Raw genomic sequence first — 20,359 nt, 5'->3', positions numbered from 1 at the left:
TATTAAAGAGTAGATAGGTTGTGTGCTGAATATATATGACTTCAATTTAAATCCTGAGATAAGAGGCTCCTCTCGGTGACGTGGCTGGGAAGCAGCGTTTCACGTGGACATGAGTACTAACGTTAAAGATAAGAATGAAACCAGATCTTTTAAGACCAGAAATGCTGCCGAGCCACAGTCCGCACTGTTGCATCACTTAACAGTTGTGACCGTGGAGAGCGGACTCTCTGTCGTGTTTTAAGCTGGTCGTCCACCAGCAGGGGACGACTTGCACCGCGTTTGGTCCTGAACGCAGCAGACGTGAAGTGGGTCCTTTAGTTTCAGTTCAGTTTGAGTATCAGAGGAAACTTTTGGCCGTGGTCGGACGAACTCTGTTTGCCCTCCAGGTTTTTATTTAATCTCCCATCAGTAGCTCTGTGCAGATAAATCAATTCTAGAACCGCTCGGTGGGAGTCATTTTCTTAGCAGTTTAATATATTTCCATCAGTATGAAGCAGCATGAGCTTGGAAAGCAAACTCAAAACTATGGTCCTCATTGAAGATGTAACGCTGATCTTACCTCCGTCATACCATTTGGCATTTAGAAAAAGGGGTTTGGTTGTTGTGAATGCAGCACTTTCAGGAAATACTGTATATAATCCTGCAGTTTGCCAAGACTCTACCAAAATAAGATGATTTTCATCATTATGTGCAACTTTCCCCAAACTTTTCCAAAAAAAAATGAGTAAAAAGAAATGACACATTAAAGGCAAAACTGGGCTTCTTTATTACATTATTATCCTGTGACTGAAATACCCTCTTTGCCTTTTCTTTTGTATTACACGTTGTATGGGGAGGCTAGGTGTTACCTCGCTCGCAGAAACAATGGACAAGTGTTTAAATATTGACTCTGGCTCTGGAGACACGTTTATTTCACTCCCACCTTGGGTCAAGGCTGAACCTTGACGCTGTGTTTGCTCTGTTCCGCTGATCTTGGCTGTTTCCCTGTGACCATCGAAGCGTAGAGATCATTTTCTAACAGGCGCTTCACACACAAAAAAAAAAAAAAAAAGAGGAGGGAGATTGGTTTTTATTCTGAAATGTGTTTGAAGTCAGGGGTTGTATTCATGGCACACTATGATTAAACCCACTGTACTGTTGAACCTATGTGACACAAAAATGCATACATTCATTCTGTGAACAGTGTTAGACTTTATGACCACGTGGTGTCCTAAAATGAACATGATGAGGAAAACAGAAATCAGATTGGCCCCCAAAAGGTAACCTGCAGTAAACCGAGAACAGCCCCAAAAAGGAGGCAGAACAAGTGCTTATAATAACAACTCTGTGACATAATGTATGGCCATGCAGAAGCTATAAGCTGACAACTGCCTGGTTCCTAAATGTTTTGGTATCTGTGCATTATTATTATTATATTTTTTTTTTACACTCAAATAAACATCAAAGTTCAAAATTTGTTGAAGAAAAACGGAACTGGAGAATGTTTGGCATCCGAGCTTTCCTGGTTAGACAAAGGCAAGAGAGATAAAGGAGTGCAGGGGGGGGGGGGGGAAGAGACACAGCAGGGAGGATTTCTCCCACAGTGAGCCCGAACAGACTCCGAAATATACGGCCTTGCACAAGACCACATGGCTGCACCCGTCCCGTGCTTTCACTTTCCACGCCGGTTAACAAGTGAGCGCACGTGTCAGGAGAACCGACCAGACAATTGGATCACAAGGAAGCCTGGGGGAAGTCATTTGTTTCCAATAAAGGGAGACTGGCGCACAAGAGTTTAGGGGGGGGCGAGTGCTGAAGGCCCGCGGGGGGTTAGAGGGTCAAGTGAGGAGGGGGGTGTGTGTGTGGGGGGGGGGGGGGGGAGGGGGGTGTCGGGAGGGAGTGTGGGGGGGGGGGGGTGTACGGGGGGGCCGGTCTCAGTCCATCGGCTCCTCGTGGAGGGGCGAGCCCTCTGACTCGGCGGCGGGAGGATCTTCGCGTTCCTCGTCCACAGGGTCACTGGTGGACGGGGTCATCTTAGTCTGAAGCGGAGAGGAGGAAGGATAGTTTAATTATTTACCCCTGTAACCCACGTTTACGAAGGGATGCAGACGCGCGTGTGAAAAACAATCTTCAAATCTAAATCCAGGTTCACTGAGCAGCTTTATTACACCAGTGAAACTGAAAATGCGTCAATGAAATGTTAAAAAAAAAAATCATTTTGTCAATAAAAACTAAGAACAATTTAGCTCGTAATCAAATCAATTTAAAAGAGTGACGCAAGGTGATTAAATAAATCTTCAATCGTGCCGTTACAAATTGAAAGTTGAATTAAAAAAAGTAAACACGTTAGCTCGCATATGTTAATTCTATATAAGTTTGTAGTCTAAAAATTACACCTTTGAAGTAAATGACATGAAGATACAGGAGATATTCAATGTGGCGTTGTGATCACTGCTTGTGGCCCACAGTAGTTGATCTTCATCAAACCTTACATACTGTATGACCCTTTTTCCTCTGCTGCTACCGGCTCGACTATACTTCTTTTTTTTTTTTTTTTGGTTTCCCATTGGGTAAAAGTAGTAGGGAGTGCCCGGTTCCTGGTACTATTTTGGTTCCAGGTGAGCTGAGCCGATCCTAAAAGGTGACGCGACACTTCTGGACCACCGATTGGTCAGAGACAATTGTCACAATTGTGTGCGACACAGAACACTGTGCACTAACCTGCTAGTGGAAAAAGAGTTCATAACCTCTCTCTAAATGTTGATTTAAAAGCAACTGGAGGGTGAACTGTGAACTCTCTGTCGCCTCTGGGAATATTTGATAATCCTATGAGAACAAACAGGTTCTACTGATTGAAAGGCTGACGTGTACAATTCAGCCCACGTGAGCAGGTCAACAGACTTCACTTGAGTTACTGAAGGGTGAAGTCGGCGTGCAACACACAAAACGCACGGGAAGGGAATGTCCTGCCGGGAATTAACGGAGGGTGTCTGCGTCATCGTCGTCGTGCATTCAGGGCCGCAGACACATCGGTATGAACTATCCACTGCTTCGTCTACGCGCCTCGGAGGGTTGGCAGTCGTTACCTTCAGTGTCTCTACTTTGTCCTCAAATGACTTGAAAGTTGGTGCATTCCTGTGAGAGGGGAAACAGCATTAAAAAAAAAAAGAAAAGAAACGGGTGACAAGATGCCAGAAAGACCGACGCGGACTGAACTTATCGGACACCCGATTACACACAATACAGGAATTTTCTGAAGTGACCCCCGTGTCCTGCTCTGTTCCACGGGAAAGGTGCCGAGAGGCGTAGTTTTTCATGAGAACGAAATGGAGCAAATTCAGAAAGAAAAGGAGCCCGCTGGACGTGGATATTTTCTAGTTCTCTCGGTCCTCGGTGGCAGTAAATTATCGTAACGTAAACGAGAAAGTCTGAATAAACCGGTTGATCCGCAGATTCCAAGAAAAACAACCGTTCGTTGCAGCACGCTCATCACATCCGACCGCATCCCTGGCCTTGTCGAACCGCCTCAGGTGTTGCACGACCGAGCACGGAGTCTGGTTCCGAGCGAGCGCGGAGAGAGTCGTGCGCTGCTGCGCTTGAAACCAGAAATGTGTTCAAGAAAGAACTTCTTTCGACTCGCAGAACGCGGATGTTTTATCTCAGGAGGTTTCGGGGGGAGGCGAGGGGGGGTTTCACCTCCATATGTTTCGACAAGATTTTCTTGCCACGTCCCTGCAGCGGCCCCGGATAAGGGCGGTCATTAAAGCTGCAGCCTCTCTGATAGACCGACATCTGTCGCGTTTAAGTTGACATCCGGGTGCCCCTTACCTCATGGCGGGCATGCTAGCCGAGTGTTGTAATGACTGCGTGCTGTCCGACAGCGTGATGGGAGAAGAAGAAAAAAAAAAAAAAAAAGGGGGGGGGGGTGGGATGGGGGGGGGGGTGTTAGTGCTCATAGCGTAGCGTACAGTTTGACACAGGAAAAAGAACAAGATAACGACACCAGGAAAGAGACGAGGGCTCACGTATGCAAACACAGCAGCACGGTACGAACCCTCATTTCTCCCGGGAAGTGCGTAAATCCTATAAATCCCCCGTCATCCCGTTAAGATCGATTGTATTAACACGGAGGCCCCGTGCTAATCCTGCGTATGGTGGCCGAATATCTTGACATCAAAACAGACGTGCACAAAAAAAAAACGACCACGTACAAACACACGCGCACACGCACACACACACACACACACACACAACCCCCCCCCCCATTCCCCCCAACCCTCCGACCCCTGTCAGGTCACTCTCTACCGACATCCCCCCCCCCCCCCCCCCCCCCCCAAAAAAAAAAAAAAACGCCTCTGAGTTTAGGCTCATCTTTGAGGCTGCATTTCTCAGCACACTGCGGCTTTGAAGGGGCTAATAATCTTGTTTGCAGCTCAGTAATCCAGAGAGAGGAAGGATGACAAGGGGGAAGACAAGATTAGGACCTGAGAGGGGGGGGGGGGGGGCGGGAAGGGAGGGGAGGGGATTGGGGGGGGGGGGGGGTGTCAACGACTAGATAGATCTCCACCGGAACAATCTGTTGTTGTTGTTTTGGGTTTTTTTTTAAACCGTGTTTAATCAGGAAATATTAACAAGTGTCGATGCCTCTGGCACGCTGACAGCGGCATTGGGGGGACATCTTGTACGGAATATCAACACATTAGATCCACGGATACTGTAATTTATCCCTTTTGTAAAAAAAAATGTAAATTGTACGGGTTGTAAAATGGGTTAATAATTGAGGTACCCAATGACTTGACAGACGTGCAGCTGCGCACACAGACACACGTTATTACCATGAAATTTGTATACACGCATGCCTCTGATTTCAGTTTATTTGGCAAAATTTGAAAATGAACATGCGTGAAAATATAAAAGCTGCATTCGTGCAAGATGAAACAGACGGTAGGGAAGAAATATTTAGGAGATGAAGAGACCACGGCAGCCACGCATTCAGACACATTTGGCAGAACAGCAAAAAGAAAGTCATGATCTTTGAATAGGAATTAAAAGTTCCTCAATACAGTTCAGACGTTTTTGGTAGTCTTACCCAAACATTTTAGAAATAGACCGCAACCTGTGAAAGCCAAGTGCCGACGTAAGTTACTGGCATTTGTGGTGAATGCAAATGCAAACCTGCCACTATCCCAAAGCGTGTAATACACCTGCCCCGTCCTCCGGAGGACGGCGTGTCAGTGTCACGGTTTTGCCTCAACTAGGCGTGGAAAAAAAACGTGCGGTTAGGTTTAGGAAAATAAAAACAACGTTTAGGGCGAGGAAAAGATTGTTTAAAGAGGGAAAGTGTGGTGTTTTATTTATCCAACCACACCGACCTTCCTCCCCCGGTGGACTTCAGTTCTTTTGCGCCTCATCACATGACCTCAGTCACAGGACCTTTGCCACGTGGTCCGAGTCATGTGACATGCGTCTAATTTTCACATCCAGACACGCTGACTCGGTCCTCTAGTAGACTGAAGGGTGTATTACACATCTTGGTCTGATACTGAGCTGCTAAATGTACATTAAAATAATTGTTTGTTGGCTCTGTGGACCACAATTTATCATGCTGTATCAAATTTGTTCAATAACGACAAAAAGAATGTGGACAGAATAGCCGCATTATAGATTTAAAGGAGGTATGAAAGTCGCTGCTCCAAATAAGGTACGTCAACCTGTAGGTTTCGTGGTGGATGGTGGGTGGATTTTGAACCGAAAGAGGCTAGCTGTTTCCTGTTGTTTCCAGCCTATATGTAAGCTAACTGTCTCATAATTCACATTTGAAATATGCAACCCTCTCTTGTGACTCTCAGAAAAACGCAAAAGTCTGTGTTTCCCAAAGTTTGGAACTAGTTTTTAACTTAAAAGTAGAGCATCCGAATCCTGTTCAAATATATCTAAGCCGTTAGTAAATCAAAGAATTGTGGTCTCCGGTTGAAAATCGTACGAGCACATTTTTCTGTATTTCTTGTAATAGGATGGGTAGAGTCTGTGGGCAGGAGATAAAAAGCCCAGGCCTCCTAAACACAACTTCAAGGTCCCAAGGAACACGGGTTTTTTTTTTTTTAAGGATGCATTTCATCAGGCTGCTCTACTAGAGCTGACACACAGTGAAACAATGTGCTTTTTCAAAGGTTTCACAAAACATCAATTCATTTTCTAATCTTCTGGATGTGTGGTCACGCCGGTGTCTCCCTTCTGACTCACCTGACATCCTCCAGCTTCCGGCTGATGGCTGAGCCCATGTTGGAGAAAGCTGCTGTGGCCTTCAGACTCGCCTGAGACAGAGTTTCAGATGTCCTCCGGTAGCTGAAGCAGACAAAAGGGAGACGCAGAGAGCGAGGGAGGAGTGGCGGGCAGCAGGAAAGAGAGGATATGAGATATGTGATGAAAAGAGACCGAAGGATCAAAGAAGGGAACAGAGGCATCAAGGTCAGAACTAAACGTCAAGTGTCTTTTTCATTTAAAAAAAAAAAAAAAAGCCAGAAAGCATCAGAATGCTGCTCATTTCCTGTAATATAAAACCCATCAAACAATTTCAGACATCTTTTTTTTCCTCTTTCGGCAGGGACGGGAACCTTCTCAACAGAGCTCGCAGTTCAGACACGTTTTCAGCGCATTCGGCTGGAGAAAAAGTACGAAACTCTGACGCGCACGTTGAAGAATTAACAAAGATGTTCGTCACGAAGCTTCTTTTTAAAAGGATAAGATGCTACAAAAACGTTGTCGGGCCAAACATGTGCGAACTGTGGCGGGCGAGTACTTACGCAATGGAGGTGGTGACCTCCTGCCAGGTTTTGGTGATGTTCTGTTTCAGCTCATTGAGAGCTGTGACGCCGAGCTTCCTCTTAATGTCCGCCAGCTGCTTCTCCTTGGCGGCCAGCACCTGGGACAGAGTCTGGATCTCATCTTCAACCTGAGCACGTACACACACACGCACACACACACACACACAGTTACAAAATTGCATATTTGATATATTAAAAGTCTGGTGACATTCAATATTTTTCTTCTTATGAAAAGGCCAAAACCAAATATTGGTGAACCACATGGTTGCGCTGGGATACGCTTATTAAAAATTTCTTTGGTGTCAATCCCACAAACGCTGCTGTCCTGTTGTCATAAATACCAAGTTGCACAATAAATCTGAGACCAACTGCGGTCCGTGACGAATGCCATATTTTTTTTTTCCTTTCAGTGTTATTTGCTTCAAATACATCGTTTTAAATCAAACTATATATTCATGTCATTTTAGAGGTTAGAAAGTCGTGAAGGGTGACCGGAGACATTGCAGGTCTTGTCATTTCGTGGGAACTGTTAACAACTAGAAACATACAGACTAACAGCTGTTTTATATTTGAAAAACTCTGCCAAGTTTTGTTTCCATGTCAACGCGAACACAGCGAAAGAGCTGCTTAAAATATCAACTGGCATAGGAATTAAAAACTGAAAGTAAAACACGCAACATCTGTAACAACGCAAGTCTACTCTATGTGTGAACATAGTCTGGCTTTATTTAAAAAAAGGAAAGATGCTTCAAACATAATCAGCACCTATATGAAGTAGAGCAAGGCAGGAAAACGGTCATCTAAGTGGAATATTACATTTTCTATATCCCCTTCATCCTGAAAAAGCGGCAGCCTATGAAGTGGACTATACACACAACATATCTGTCCTCACCACTCTCCACTATCTGCAAGGACAGCAGTCTTTCATACAGCCAGTCACGTCCAACACCCTGATGTCACTGCCTGAACCTCAACCTCTTTCCTGATCCCTCCTGACCTTGTCCAGCTCCTCCTGCAGCTCCTGACGCTCTTCCTCGGTGATGGCGGGTGGCGGCGGGGGAGAGGGCCCCACAGACGTCACCGCGTCTTCTCCCACCTCCGGGGCCGAGTCCAGACGCTCCTGGGAACCTGGGAGGTAAAAGAAGGAGAGGAAACACAAATGCATCATGGCGCGTCATACATTTCTTCTGAGGGACGTCTCTCTGAAGACACGCAGCTGACCACGCTGTCCGTGCGGCGTCGGTGAACAGGTGGCGTGAGAGAGCCGCTGGGCGCTCTTGAATTACAGGCTGCAAACCACGAGGGGGAAGCTTTTCACGATGAGACACGCACGCTTTCATTCTTACTGTCCAGATGAACACAACGACCTCTCGCGTCTCACACACACACACACACACACACACACACACACACACTCTCCTGTTTCCCCTTCCACACATACGCTTCTCTTTGATGTCGTCTCTGACAGAGCTGCGCCCGGCCGGAGCAGCAGCGCATCAATAATACAAAGAACTTTCTAGATAGAGACATCCAGGGCTCTGCCAGTGTGAGTGAACACGACGGGGGTGCGGATGGGGTGGGGGTGGAGGAGGGGGTGGGGGGGGGGGTTTGTTTGGATCTGTGAGTCAAAAGGACAACAGTAGATGAGGATGTTCTGGGCAAGAAATGAGCTGGAATAGAGAGACACAAATCTGTCTCTGAGGTCATTTTTCTTTGCTCCTGGTCCCTCCAATTATTTCAAAGGAAGTAAAACTACAAAGACAAAACTAGGGCAGTATTTAAAAAAAAGAGGAAACCCAAGAGCTGAACAAAACAGCGTGAGGGGAAGAAGGCACAAAAGGAACCGCTGGGAGAATCAACCTCCCGTATTTAGTGTTTACCGAGCTGTTATGTTCATGTTATGAAAGGAGGCAGAACTTTGGTTATTTAACTTTTGAACCGACTGCCATCGTGCTACTCGTAAGATCATTTGTCTCGGCTCTGTGTATCCCAGAATCTAAATAACATTGTTTAATCAGCTTCGTATCCATAGACTGAACAAAACATATAGTGCGGCATTTGGTCGGCCATCGCTTGTGATCATTATTCAGAAAAACAAAACGGCGTGCAAATGCGGCTGTGGAACCAGCCAGCAGCCAATAAACGAAGGTTAGTGGCTCAAAAAAAAAAAAAAAAACTAAACTAAAAACTGAGGTTACCTGGCAACCTAGGGAGACACTACCATCAAGTCAAAAAAAAAAAAAGACTGTTGACAGAGAAGACGCGACGCATTATAATTTCGAGAGCTTTCGGAGGTCCAGGTGGGCGGATTCTGCTGCAGCAGAGCCATGCTAGCCGTTTCAAGTGTTTATGCTAAGCTAAACTAGCCATCTGCTGCCTGTGTTTCTGAAAATGTTCCTTATATGACACATTCAGATTAGGGAATGATTAGTACAATTGCTACTGCGTTGCCACAGGTACGCATCTTTCACAGCACACAACTTGCAATCATGCATTAAGTAACATTGTGGTTGTGATGGTCAGTATAATAACCAGACCCCACAGACTATTAATCTCCCTCCACAGTCCCTCATGACTGATTGCACCGAAGACGTTCTTTGCAGAGTGTTATTTTACATATTTCGCATTAGAGGATGTTTTAACACGTAATCCCACTAAAAGTAACGCCACTGCAAATCCATTTTCAAAACCAGCTTCCCCCTCCCACCTCGTCCCAGACCCCGAGCGCCCTTTTGTCTCCGTCAACTCTCACCCCGATATTTGAAACAACGGGCGGACGAATGCTTCACATGACAGAGAAACCGAAAAAAAAAAAAAAAAAAAATCACAAGCATCTAGCAATACGTACTCCCACAAAGACGGTGGAATTTCCCCACAATTGTCTGGAGAGCTGTTAGTGAAATCATGTTCCTCGGCCTTCCAATCACATATTATTACCATAAGCAGAGAGCCGGCCTGCGCCATTGCTTATTTACATTTAATTAACATCGGGGGAATAAGAAGAGCTGATTGGACATCTCTCAAGTGTAAATATTTACATATCAAAACACACTAAAGAGTGAAAAGTGGAAATCAGTGACAAGACATTTTGCTGTGGAAACAGAAGCGGGAGTTCGAGTGATTAAGTGACAAGACGTGCAGAGGAAATTCTCTTTTCCCCTCATCTCTCTCGTGTCTCTCATTTGCCGTCTCTCCCTGTTTCAGTTGTTCAGTTGTGACATAGCAGCGCCGCACACACACACACGCACACACACACACACACGCACACACACACACACACACACACACACACACACACAATATACAGATATGCACCTGTTTAAAAAAATACAGTATTGTGTAATAGACACTACTTCCTCTCATAATAGCTGTACTTATGTCACTAATATGACAGGTCTTCTTCCATATTGGTACCATATGCCGCTCAGGAATTACATTTCTTCAAACACCTCGTCAGAGTTTTCCGTTATATCGAGTTTTTTTTAAAAATACATTTCCTGCAGGCGGCCGTGCAAGATTTCTGTGTCTAAGTCTGGAGGCGGCTCTGCGTGATCGACTGTACGTACGCCTGGGAGGTGTGTTTCCATCAGTGCCTGTGCAGAAAGCAAGAGACAAAAAATGTTAAAAAAAAAATAAAAATAATAATCACAACAGGAGTGGGAGCAATAGAGAAGTCTGCGTGTGAGTGGATGCAGAAGTTTAACTTGACACACCAGACGGCGTACCCTCCCACCTCCCACCATCCGGCCCAGGCCCTCTAGCTGAGCTCATTTCCTCTTACCAAGTTCTGCCCCGCGACCAACCACTTCCGTGTCGTATAACAACTCATTAAAAGAGCCGGGCTACAAACTGCAGTGCGCCTGAGCACATTGTAAAAGACCTACCAGATTACTTATGTCACTTTTGAGATTGAATCATCTCTTCTTCTACGAAAACAAATCAAAGGCTCAGCGGGGATTTTGTTAAAGTCCACTGAAATAATGCTGCCTAATTATTTGATGAGTGCGTTAGTGTGCAGGTCGTCCTTGTCGTTAGGACGACGCCACGCAAAGGAATCTGGAAATGATTTGCTTGGTTTTGAAGCTGATCTAAGTTCTATCACGCACTCATACAGTGGAAATGTAAAATGACAAATCTGAACCAGTGAAGTGATAAAACTACAAATGAACATGTCCATGATCTGATGTTCGGCATTTTACCTCAAATCTACACCATAAAGACGGGATTTTTTTTTTTTTTTTTGGTACAGCTTGCTCCTAGTAAGACCACAGAGCACTCAACACAAACACAAAGGGACACCAGATTTGATAGGAGGATATTTACGCCTCTCGACAATCCAAACTCTTCTGATGATAATAAGGTAAAGCTGATCTGCTGCGCTAGACTTTCCGAAAGCTTATGGTAATAAATTCAATCATTATATACTATGTCTCTGAAGCTACTGTATTTGTTATTTAACAGATCAGAGATTGATGTAAAGACGGTCGAAAGCAACATGAAGCGTTTCAAGAAGCTAAATAAAATTAAAGCATTATACCACAGAAATTAGGAGGTCGATTGTTTCTACAAAATGAATATTGAAAGACAACATTATCCATTTTGACACACAATTTTCTACGTGGACTCTAAAAGATAGCAAAACTCGAACACGAGCTGAAACCTGCCTGATGAAAGCGAGATAGATCAAAGTAATTCGGGAAAAATGCAAAATGCACAGTTCTGTGTAATAGAATAATCATGACAACAACTACAACTAAAAGAACTAAAGTAAATAGAATTATTATGGTCTGAAATTCAGAAAGTCTGAAAACTAAATTCAACTAAAATAAAAGTTGGCAAAGGGCTGCAGTCACACGCACCACCACCAATTATCACTTGTTTCCTCCCACTTCCAGTTTCTGTTCCCCCAAATTCTTCCCGCTCAATGAACCAAACCCACGTTTTGTCTTTGTGTCCAAGCGCGCACACACACAAACACACACACACACACAAACACACAAACACAAACACACACACGCACACACACACACACACACACACTCGGCCTTTCCCTTTCCTCCCGGTGTTTACCTCTGGTTTTGACAGAGCTGGGCGATGTGTCGCTGTAGGCTGGGGAGAGGTAGAGGTAGCTGGCGTTGACTCCTTGTTCAAAGTCAAACGGAGAGTGGTATTCCTCCAGCGGCTCCATGTTCTCAGTCAGCAGTGTGTTGTGTGTCAGAGCGACTACCACCTCCTCGCCACCTAAGCAAAACCGGCCAAGTGCTGATTGCCTGCATGTGACCCGGCCGCGTGCTGGCCGTCTGCGTCTCCTTGTTTACAGCCCTGTGGACTCTATTAGTGTGCGTGATGGACAGACGCACTTGATGTCCGAGTGTGCGCACGTACAGAGGAGGAGGTTTGATAAAGGCCTTCAGCTAGTCAGAAGGTCAGTGAGTTCCTCATTCTCCATTTCGGCGGCGGGCCAGGGCGTTATTACCCCTCTGCTCCTTTCTTGCTGTTAATAAGTTACCTGTCCTCTCAAGCAGCTGTTGCCGTCGGCCGCGCACACTCTGCACACACACACACACCCTCCCACTTCTTCGCCATTGTAATCCCAAAGGTCAATACTCAGTCCACCCTTTAAACATCCGTTTGCGCAATCAGCGCCGTTTTCAAATGCCAGCAACTGCTAGCCAATCTAGTGCAGCAGCGATATTGCATGACACTCCGGTTTCAATACTCTCAGGTCTCTCCGTCAATTCCCTTCCTCCCTCATTTTCCGTCATCCAGCCTGTCATCCACGGAGGAAATATGAGAGGTCCCATTTGTGATGGCAGTTCACGTGATTAGTGTGTGTGTGTGTGTGTGTGTGTGTGTGCGCGTGCGCGGAAGTGGGGCGGGGGGGGGGGGACGCGCATTAGATGAAAAGCATAATCTGCAGTGTCCCAGATTACAGCGCTAATCCAGGGTGGCCGGTCCAGTTTGAAGCAGCAGTAAATGGTAGTCAGAAGGAGAAGAGAGGGTGCCGGAGGCTACGCAGCGTTTTTGTGTGTGTACCTGAGGGAAAGTGCTTTGTGTGGTAAAGAGAACAAGTGTGCACGAACCACCGTGCGTGATCATCGCCAGTATAAACATCACTGTTGGGTCATTGACACTTTTTTACTGAACCACGAGCTTCCCGTAGTGTAAAAGCGTCATCACACAAAAACATACGGCCTTCTCAAATTCTCAAAGGAGTCTTTACGTCGCGTTGTACTACGTACTTAGGAGAGTAGTATGGCGGGGATTGGAGCCGCACACAGAGAGGAACTGTGCAAGGGTAACTCAACCCAACTGGTATTTAGTAGTAGCGATATAGAAGTCTGAAAAAGGTAGCAGCGCTATAAATTTAAAAGGGAAGACGTGTTAATAAGCACATCAGAACAGAAATGTAAGGCATCGAGTTCCCTCGAGTCGTCCGCAGCCATCCCTCTTCTGTTGTAAGGAGCTCCACGAGCATGTTTGCGTGATCTTCTCCAGGAAATACCGTCCATTAAGAGAGAAGTGCAGCCACTCTGCTGGAAGCACTGAAGCACTGGGGATGGGGGGGGGGGGGGGGTGCTCCATTGCACAACTCTCCTTTTCAGGAAGGACAGCGCAGCAGTGAGACGCTTACAGTCTCTCTTCGTGTCGACGTGCTCACACGCCCTACGATAGTTCCACCGCAACGGCGGTGAATCCTTCCCCCGTGTCTTTTCTCTCTTCTTCTCCAAGATGTCAGGTATTTTTTTTTTAATTCGTGATTGTTCAGAGTGACTTCCACCTCGGTCGACATTGTTGTTATACGAAGGTAAACGGACACGCACGAATCCTTTCCATCCTTCTCCATCTACACGACTCCCCCGTCACAGCGAGAGTATAAAAAGTATATAAAGTATTTTTTTTTATTTTTTTTTTTAGACCAGACTGAGACACAGGGGTGAAATGTTTATTAAGGGTAAGATAAATTCGAATAGTGTTCCAACATCTTTAGTTAAGACTCCCGACGAGATTAGCTCAACCTTACTTCCACCCTGCAGCCCTCCTGACCAGCGGAGCCCCTGACTCATGAGGCGCTCGGTTCATGTGACACCGGTTAAAAAAGAAAATGACCAGAATGCTTGAACTGGATAAGTTATGAAATATAATGAAATCAAACTAACAAAACAGCCAATTTGACCGCACAATTTCAGCATGTTCTTTTATTCATCACTATTTGATTTATAAACCAAAGAAGATAAAAAAAAAAAAAACACCACAAAAAAAAAAAAACAAGCCACAACACCCGTCATCTACACAGACTGCACCCAGGAACAAACAGTCATTTTAAAGTGCTTAATGAAGTACAGCATGAGATCAATTACCTTACTATTCGAGGCACAGCCTGTCACATGATTAGCCTAAAACAAGAATCATGAGACATGGATGACTGCGGCGGCTTCGGCCGGGCCCACAAAGTTGCCATGAGACGTGCATCATGGGAAAACAGTAAGAAAGGTGTGGAGTGGCTACACCTCAGATGGAGCCCAGATAGTGGAAATGTGTATCCTATCTGTGCTCTTCGCTTGCGCTGCTGTGGACAAACATCTAGATAAAAACTGTTGAAAGGAATGGTTTGACATTCAGAAACGTTGTCCTCTTGTCAGGAGTCAGATAAGATAATTGGTGGCTACCCGCTTTAAGCCTGTAGTTAAATACAAAGCTACCGCAAGCAGAGGGTTGGCTTATAGACCGTATGACTGGAAACAGCAGCCGAGCCCTCTCCACAACAAATTCGGCCTGCTTGCCACCACGAGAGCGCCCCCGATCAACACTTTCAATTCGGCTCAAAAACTGAACTGGGGAAAATTAACCAACGTGGTTTTACAGAACAAAATGTCTGATTATTTCTTGGCCTGCACTAAACTGGCTAGCTGCATACATAAGAGTGGCATTGATCTCCTCGTCTCGAGCTCACAAAGAAAGCAAAGGAAATGCTGAACTGTGCTTTCAGGTTAGCACAGGGGTGTCAAACTCATTTTAGTTAAGGGGCCACATACTGCCCACTTTGATCCCAAGTGGGCCAGACCAGTAAAATCATAGCATAATAACGCATACATAACGACAATATTTCTCTATGTTTAAATCATTGGTGAAGGTTTTTTGGATGATAAACCCTATTTTAAGGTCTTTCTACAATAAACTAGAAACATAAAGACCAAAAACTCAAGACATCAGTCCACTGTTTATCTGCCCCGGCTCTCCTCTGCAGATTCCCTCGCAGCGAGCGCTGCTGCCTCCGGAGCAGATGTCGCATTTACGCTGTTTTTGAAGCAATTACTGGATCGATTAAAAAAAATAAATTACAAAACGTTTGTACTCATATACCTCCATATTCTCGTAGAAATGCAATTTACGTCTTTCTGTAATTTTCACACTTCGCAAAGTCATCCGGCGGGCCGAGCTGGACCCCCTGGCGGGCCGGATCCGGCCCGCGGGCCGTATGTTTGACACCCCTGGGTTAGCATACTGAATTGGGGTCTTTCTTCAAACATATAGTCTGACATACAATATGAAGACTTGTGCCAAATTTATTTACGCCTTAGTAATAAATGTTCCCCTCATACTACGTACACGATGCCACAGCCGTTACGTCACGGCTGAGTCGACATGGTTGTAATCCCACTCGCTATGAAAGTGATGCAGTGGAAGCTCGTGCTGTAAAGGCATTTTGCAGACACGTGTCCTTCATCTCCAGATCTGATTCTATTTGGCCAATAAATACAGCTCATGCTGTAACAGCAAAGTAGTGCTGTATATTATGCAAGTTAATATAGAAAAACAGAACATATTATTTTCTCCAGTTATAACTCGGTAGGCCGTGCTTTGCTTCACTCACATCTCTGTCGAGCTCATGTTCAAGTCCCACCGGATATGATTACTTCATGAAATTAAATAGTAAATTAGAGGTTGTTTTTTTGGTGTTTTTTTTTTACCAGATTGTGTTATAAAACTGGAACCTTGAAAACTGGAACAACTGAGCTGAGGGGGCATATAGCAGCTATCTGAAAAATAGGGAAGTGATGAAAAACTATCCAGTCATGTGACATAACAATGGGGAGATGAAGAAAATGAGGCCAGTAATTCCAGTCTCCCTGGAATCCGTGCAGGCCTCAGTGTTCGGCGTAGTAATTGTAGATCTCCTTTCTTACAAGCCATATCATCTTAGGGGAAAAAAATATGATATAATTTATAAAAAAAATGACTCAATTGCTTATTAAATCTGGGGTTATTTAGAATTGATAATGCATACACCCACTGTGCTCCATTTGGCAGTGAAACCTGAGGTATCTCTCAGCAGTGTCATGTTGGAAGATACTGTGTGTGATGCCACAGCTACCAGACAGGTGAGAGCGCTGCTTGGCCAAATCTCACAGGTTAACGAAAAATTCTCTGAAAGCTGAAGAATTAAATGGCCTCGGAGGACTGTTTTCAGTCCAGTTTTCTAAGACTTGAAAAAATATACTTTAGTGCAACATCAAACAATTTACGCAAACATTAAATAGGCGGTACTGTGATGTACTGCATAGTTAATTGCCTGAACTTGTCCTGTCATAGAAGCTGTGATTTCCTGAAGTCTCTGCCAATGTAACACTGCGAAGCCAGTGAACTTGAGCAAAGAGTCCCAGTTTTAAAGGCTGTAAGATTCAGACCCTCATTTGTAAAATATTATGTTTTAATCAGATACAAGATATTGCTAACTTTCCTCAAGGTAAGCCCACAGAATAATGTTTTGAACTAAACAGCAGGGGTTCCCTTTCATCTTCGAGATGAAATGTGCAATTCTGCTGACTCGAGTGTTTGAAGCTGCAGGTTTTTCAGAAAGACTAAAGATTCTGAGCAGCGTCTGCTTTCATTTAAGTAATGGCTTACATCAAACCCTTCAAGACCTCGTTTTAAAAAACACCCATGACTGCAAACAGATGCATTTGTAAAAAGACTCTCGGTAAACCAACATCTGGTTCTCCATTAGTGCAACATCCAGACGAGAGTGAGACGGTTACAAAACTCCAGTTTGACATTCGCTGGCAAACCAAATCAATAAATCATGACAAACCTTTAAACATGCAAATACAGAGCTGTTGCTATCCTTTACAGTACAATAGGGAACTAATTTATAGAGAGTAGAAAGATCTGATCTACTATAATATTTTTTAAGAAACTTTACAATGTGCAACAAATCTCAGCTGTGATTGTTACCAAATATTTAGCTATTTAATAACCTTGATAAATAAGGTCTTAAATAACAGGGCTGGATGATAAATCTATATTTTCATTCACCCTCTCTTACTTTGTCAGCATTGCGACGATACTGTCATATCAACATATCTTTCATTTTATGAAGATAATTTCGTGAAAAAAAAAAAAAATCATGAAAAAAAAAAAAATGTTTTCATAACATATTTTGAAAGTCTGACTTTGTTTTACTAAATGTTGGCTCAAACAAATCAGCTGTACATTGCTGGGGGGGGGGATGTTGTTTGAGAGACTTCCTCTGACAGTTGAAAGCAGATACTTCTGTCTCATAGAAATCTAATAAAGCAGAAATGCTGGCCACTGCTCCCAATCAATCTCATTAGTCGAGTGAGTTGAAAAACAAGATCGACTGGTAAGCCTGACTGTATCCTTTTTTGAACTCCTGATTTCAACCAAAACCATAAACTTCCATCGAAGGCGCAGAAAATCTTCAGAACAGGTAACATCCAAACGACGATCAAAAACAAGATTCGTATAATCCTACAGGCACTGATGGAAATTCTATTTAACTGCAGGGAAAAGGAGGCACAAAGAGAGAGAAGTTTGTTATCAACAAGGTCATCTCTAAACCCAGACACACAATCAGAGGAGGACAGAGTCCTTTGAGAAGCCCCAGTCAGAGCACTCAATATGCAGTGACCTTCCTCCCTCTGAAACCGCTTCACCGGGCCTCCCTTTCATCTTGTTATTTGCAATGTTTACCTGAAATAATAACTAAAGATTGTGAAAGCACACACAAACACTGAGTGAAATAAATTTATGAAACCAAAAAGGATTTTAAAAGGGTTCAATGGGCCTTTTTTTACTCGTAAACATTGGTGCCTGAGCCGACTGAAATCCAACAGGTGACAGTGACAAGGGGAACGCTTACGGGAGGATGCCGGTTACAGACGGTTGCAGGATACAGCTGTCATAGAAGGCTGACGATGAATTCAACTTTGCTGTTTGTTGCCATGACTGTTGGATTATAAAGAAAGTTAACACAACAGTGGCCCATGATGATAAAATGATGATTTAAAATGATGTATTGACAGATAGGAGGGATGTTGACTGAAGAAGCAAAGAAAAACACCTCAACGCTGCAGTAAAGTTACAGTTTAGTGAAGCTTGTAGAGTTTCCCTTTTGTCTGATGATTTCATTTGTTTTGCATATTTGTTAATTCCCTATTTATTATATAATCATCACTTACTGGTTCTTACTTGTGTACAAGAAAGTCAGACTTTGATTTTGATTAACAGTAATCTGCAATACAACTAAGCACGGCCTCAACAGAAGTTTGGCATTCACAGTTTCTCTAACATTTTTTTCAAGGCCATGGAGTTCAACTACAGAAAGACAAGATATGCCTGAACTGCACGTGCATCAGCTGCACACACAATATATATATATATATATATATATATATATATATAAAGTAATGCAGGAGGGTAATACCTTAATAGTATCATGCAAAGCACAGGAAACCATCAGTCTGAAGAAAAGTAGCCGCTCACAAACAGTGAATAAAGACAATTTGACTACCGTCAGGACACCTACCTGTCAACCAAATGAAACTAGCTTCAGGGCAACTGTATTGCAAAATGTTTCTGCTGGTGTGTCCAGCTCCAGCACATACACAGGGACAAAGAGACTGGCAGGTTTGTCTGGCTGATATAGACCTCATTTAGTCCGATACGAAGAAGCACAAATTATCAACCAGCAACAGGTTACATTTGCCGATCCAGTGTCATTTTACAAACTATTTTGAGTTTTCCTTCTTCTATAATATAAAAAAAATAACATCCAGACATCAGGAAATTACATTTGTGAAACCAGTCGGGTGAAGACTGCTTTTGCCGGAAGGTAAATTAGTTCAAATATTCTTTACCTTGCATCCCCTTAAGGTGAACAAATAAAACGGTCACTTTCTTCTTTTCACAAGAACTACATGTTTTGTAATGTGCAAATACAACTATGTCTTTGATAAACTGAGTCCTACATTCAATCTATTTGTTGCTAATGTCCAATTGTCTTGTACTACAGCAAAGGCACATGCAGTGGCATTGGAAGGAGCTGGTCAGGTACAGTGGTGTAGAGGTATGGGAGAGCTGATGGTTTGTTAGTATGAGTGGAAATGTCCAGGTAGATGCTGGAGTAGAGAAGATGCAGGAATGGCAGGTGGGAAACATTTTCAGCGTACCTGTGGTTAACACACTGAACTGTACATGACGGCCTCACCAACACTACCACTTTGACTTCTTGGTAGAGTGCTACTCTCAAATAAAACTCGTCGCATTCGTTCTTCAGTGCAAAACGAATCAGAAAAATTACCAGAGAACTGTCCAGCCAATTACACATTTAGAAAAACGTCTAATTACGTCCGTATCGTAGCGCATTATTTCTTCTACTTTTTACGGCCAGAAAAAAATTCTTTCCCACTTAAAAAAAAAAAAGAAAAAAGCAACATGAATCACAACGTGATCACAACTCGTTTATGTTTCTACTAAGTAGCTCATAGGTTGGTGACACGCTGGAACAATTGCTGTGTAATACTGGACTTCCGTGTTACATTTGTAAACGTTCACACTTTCCTGTATTGACGTAACCGAAAGATTAATTTTTCTTCCAAAAGCCCAGGCGTTATTATCTCGGTCACAAAATTGACTTTACTCACTTTCTTCGACTTTGAAAAGTAGCATATGTTCTCAACAGACTCATTTCAGTCGCGGCGTAAAAGTAAGCAAGCTTGCTAACTTTAATGTGAGGCAAAGTAGTTTCAAAACAGCAGTTATACCCACTGGCGCACTGATACGCTTAAAGTAAAAAAAAACAACAAAAAAAAAACAATTACCTTTCTCCGCATCCTCCATTGTACGGCCGACCGTTGTTTCTGGGTGTTTTATGTCCAGAGTCTACAGGTTGTTCACTCGGCTGCTGCAGATCTTCCTGTTCTCTCTCGTGTTGCCAGGCAGCGGCTCGCCGCGCGGGGTGGGGCTCTCGGTGACGTCATCACGCAGCAGTGTAAACAGAAGCAAGCACGTGCATGAAGTTTCACACTATCAACAATGCACTGCTGCGCGACAGTGACACGTCGCTGTTTGGCTTAGTTTTACAGCACAAGACGAACGTAAACGTGCATATCATGTCTGTTATTTAGTATGAAACGCTTCACACCGAATTCAACTTTTACACATGTAAACTCAACGCAAGTTAAGTGATGAGGACCGCTTTTCTTAATAACTAATTGAGTTCTTATTAAGATAGCCCGAGTCTCATTTAACAC

At 43.9% G+C, this 20,359-nt stretch overlaps 1 protein-coding gene across 7 annotated transcripts; it reads right to left on the bottom strand.

Moving 5' to 3' along the window:
* Positions 1-742: 742 nt before the first annotated feature.
* Positions 743-20,049, bottom strand: tpd52 (tumor protein D52). Of its 7 annotated transcripts, none has more exons than XM_069175819.1 (7): positions 19,928-20,047; positions 7,801-7,931; positions 6,783-6,931; positions 6,223-6,324; positions 3,808-3,849; positions 3,066-3,114; positions 743-2,018 (listed from the first exon to the last, which is right to left on the bottom strand). In XM_069175819.1, the coding sequence occupies exons 1-7, from the start codon at positions 19,944-19,946 to the stop codon at positions 1,914-1,916; spliced, it is 597 nt and encodes a 198-aa protein (XP_069031920.1). In that variant the 5' UTR covers positions 19,947-20,047; the 3' UTR covers positions 743-1,913. The 7 variants fall into 7 exon arrangements, with proteins under 7 accessions (XP_069031920.1, XP_069031921.1, XP_069031917.1 ...); XM_069175818.1 differs by having other exon boundaries at positions 1,939-2,018; positions 2,932-3,114; positions 19,928-20,049; XM_069175820.1 differs by lacking the exon at positions 3,808-3,849.
* Positions 20,050-20,359: the final 310 nt, after the last annotated feature.

Source organism: Embiotoca jacksoni, unplaced genomic scaffold (assembly GCF_022577435.1).
Source record: "Embiotoca jacksoni isolate LCO1_2020_lvr unplaced genomic scaffold, fEmbJac1.0.p SCAF_7, whole genome shotgun sequence".
In the NCBI taxonomy this organism is placed as follows: Eukaryota; Metazoa; Chordata; class Actinopteri; family Embiotocidae; genus Embiotoca; species Embiotoca jacksoni.
The sequence above is the reverse complement of the archived record's forward strand: the minus strand, read 5'-3'. Positions and strand labels throughout refer to the sequence as shown.

Excerpts from the sequence above, each read along its gene's own strand:
- tpd52 (XM_069175816.1), bottom strand. Across the intron at positions 6,932-7,800 it reads TGCAGGAGGAGCTGGACAAG|GTTGAAGATGAGATCCAGAC; the intron begins GTCAGGAGGGAT and ends GTACGTGCTCAG. Across the intron at positions 3,115-3,807 it reads GCTAGCATGCCCGCCATGAG|GAATGCACCAACTTTCAAGT; the intron begins GTAAGGGGCACC and ends CCCCTCTCACAG.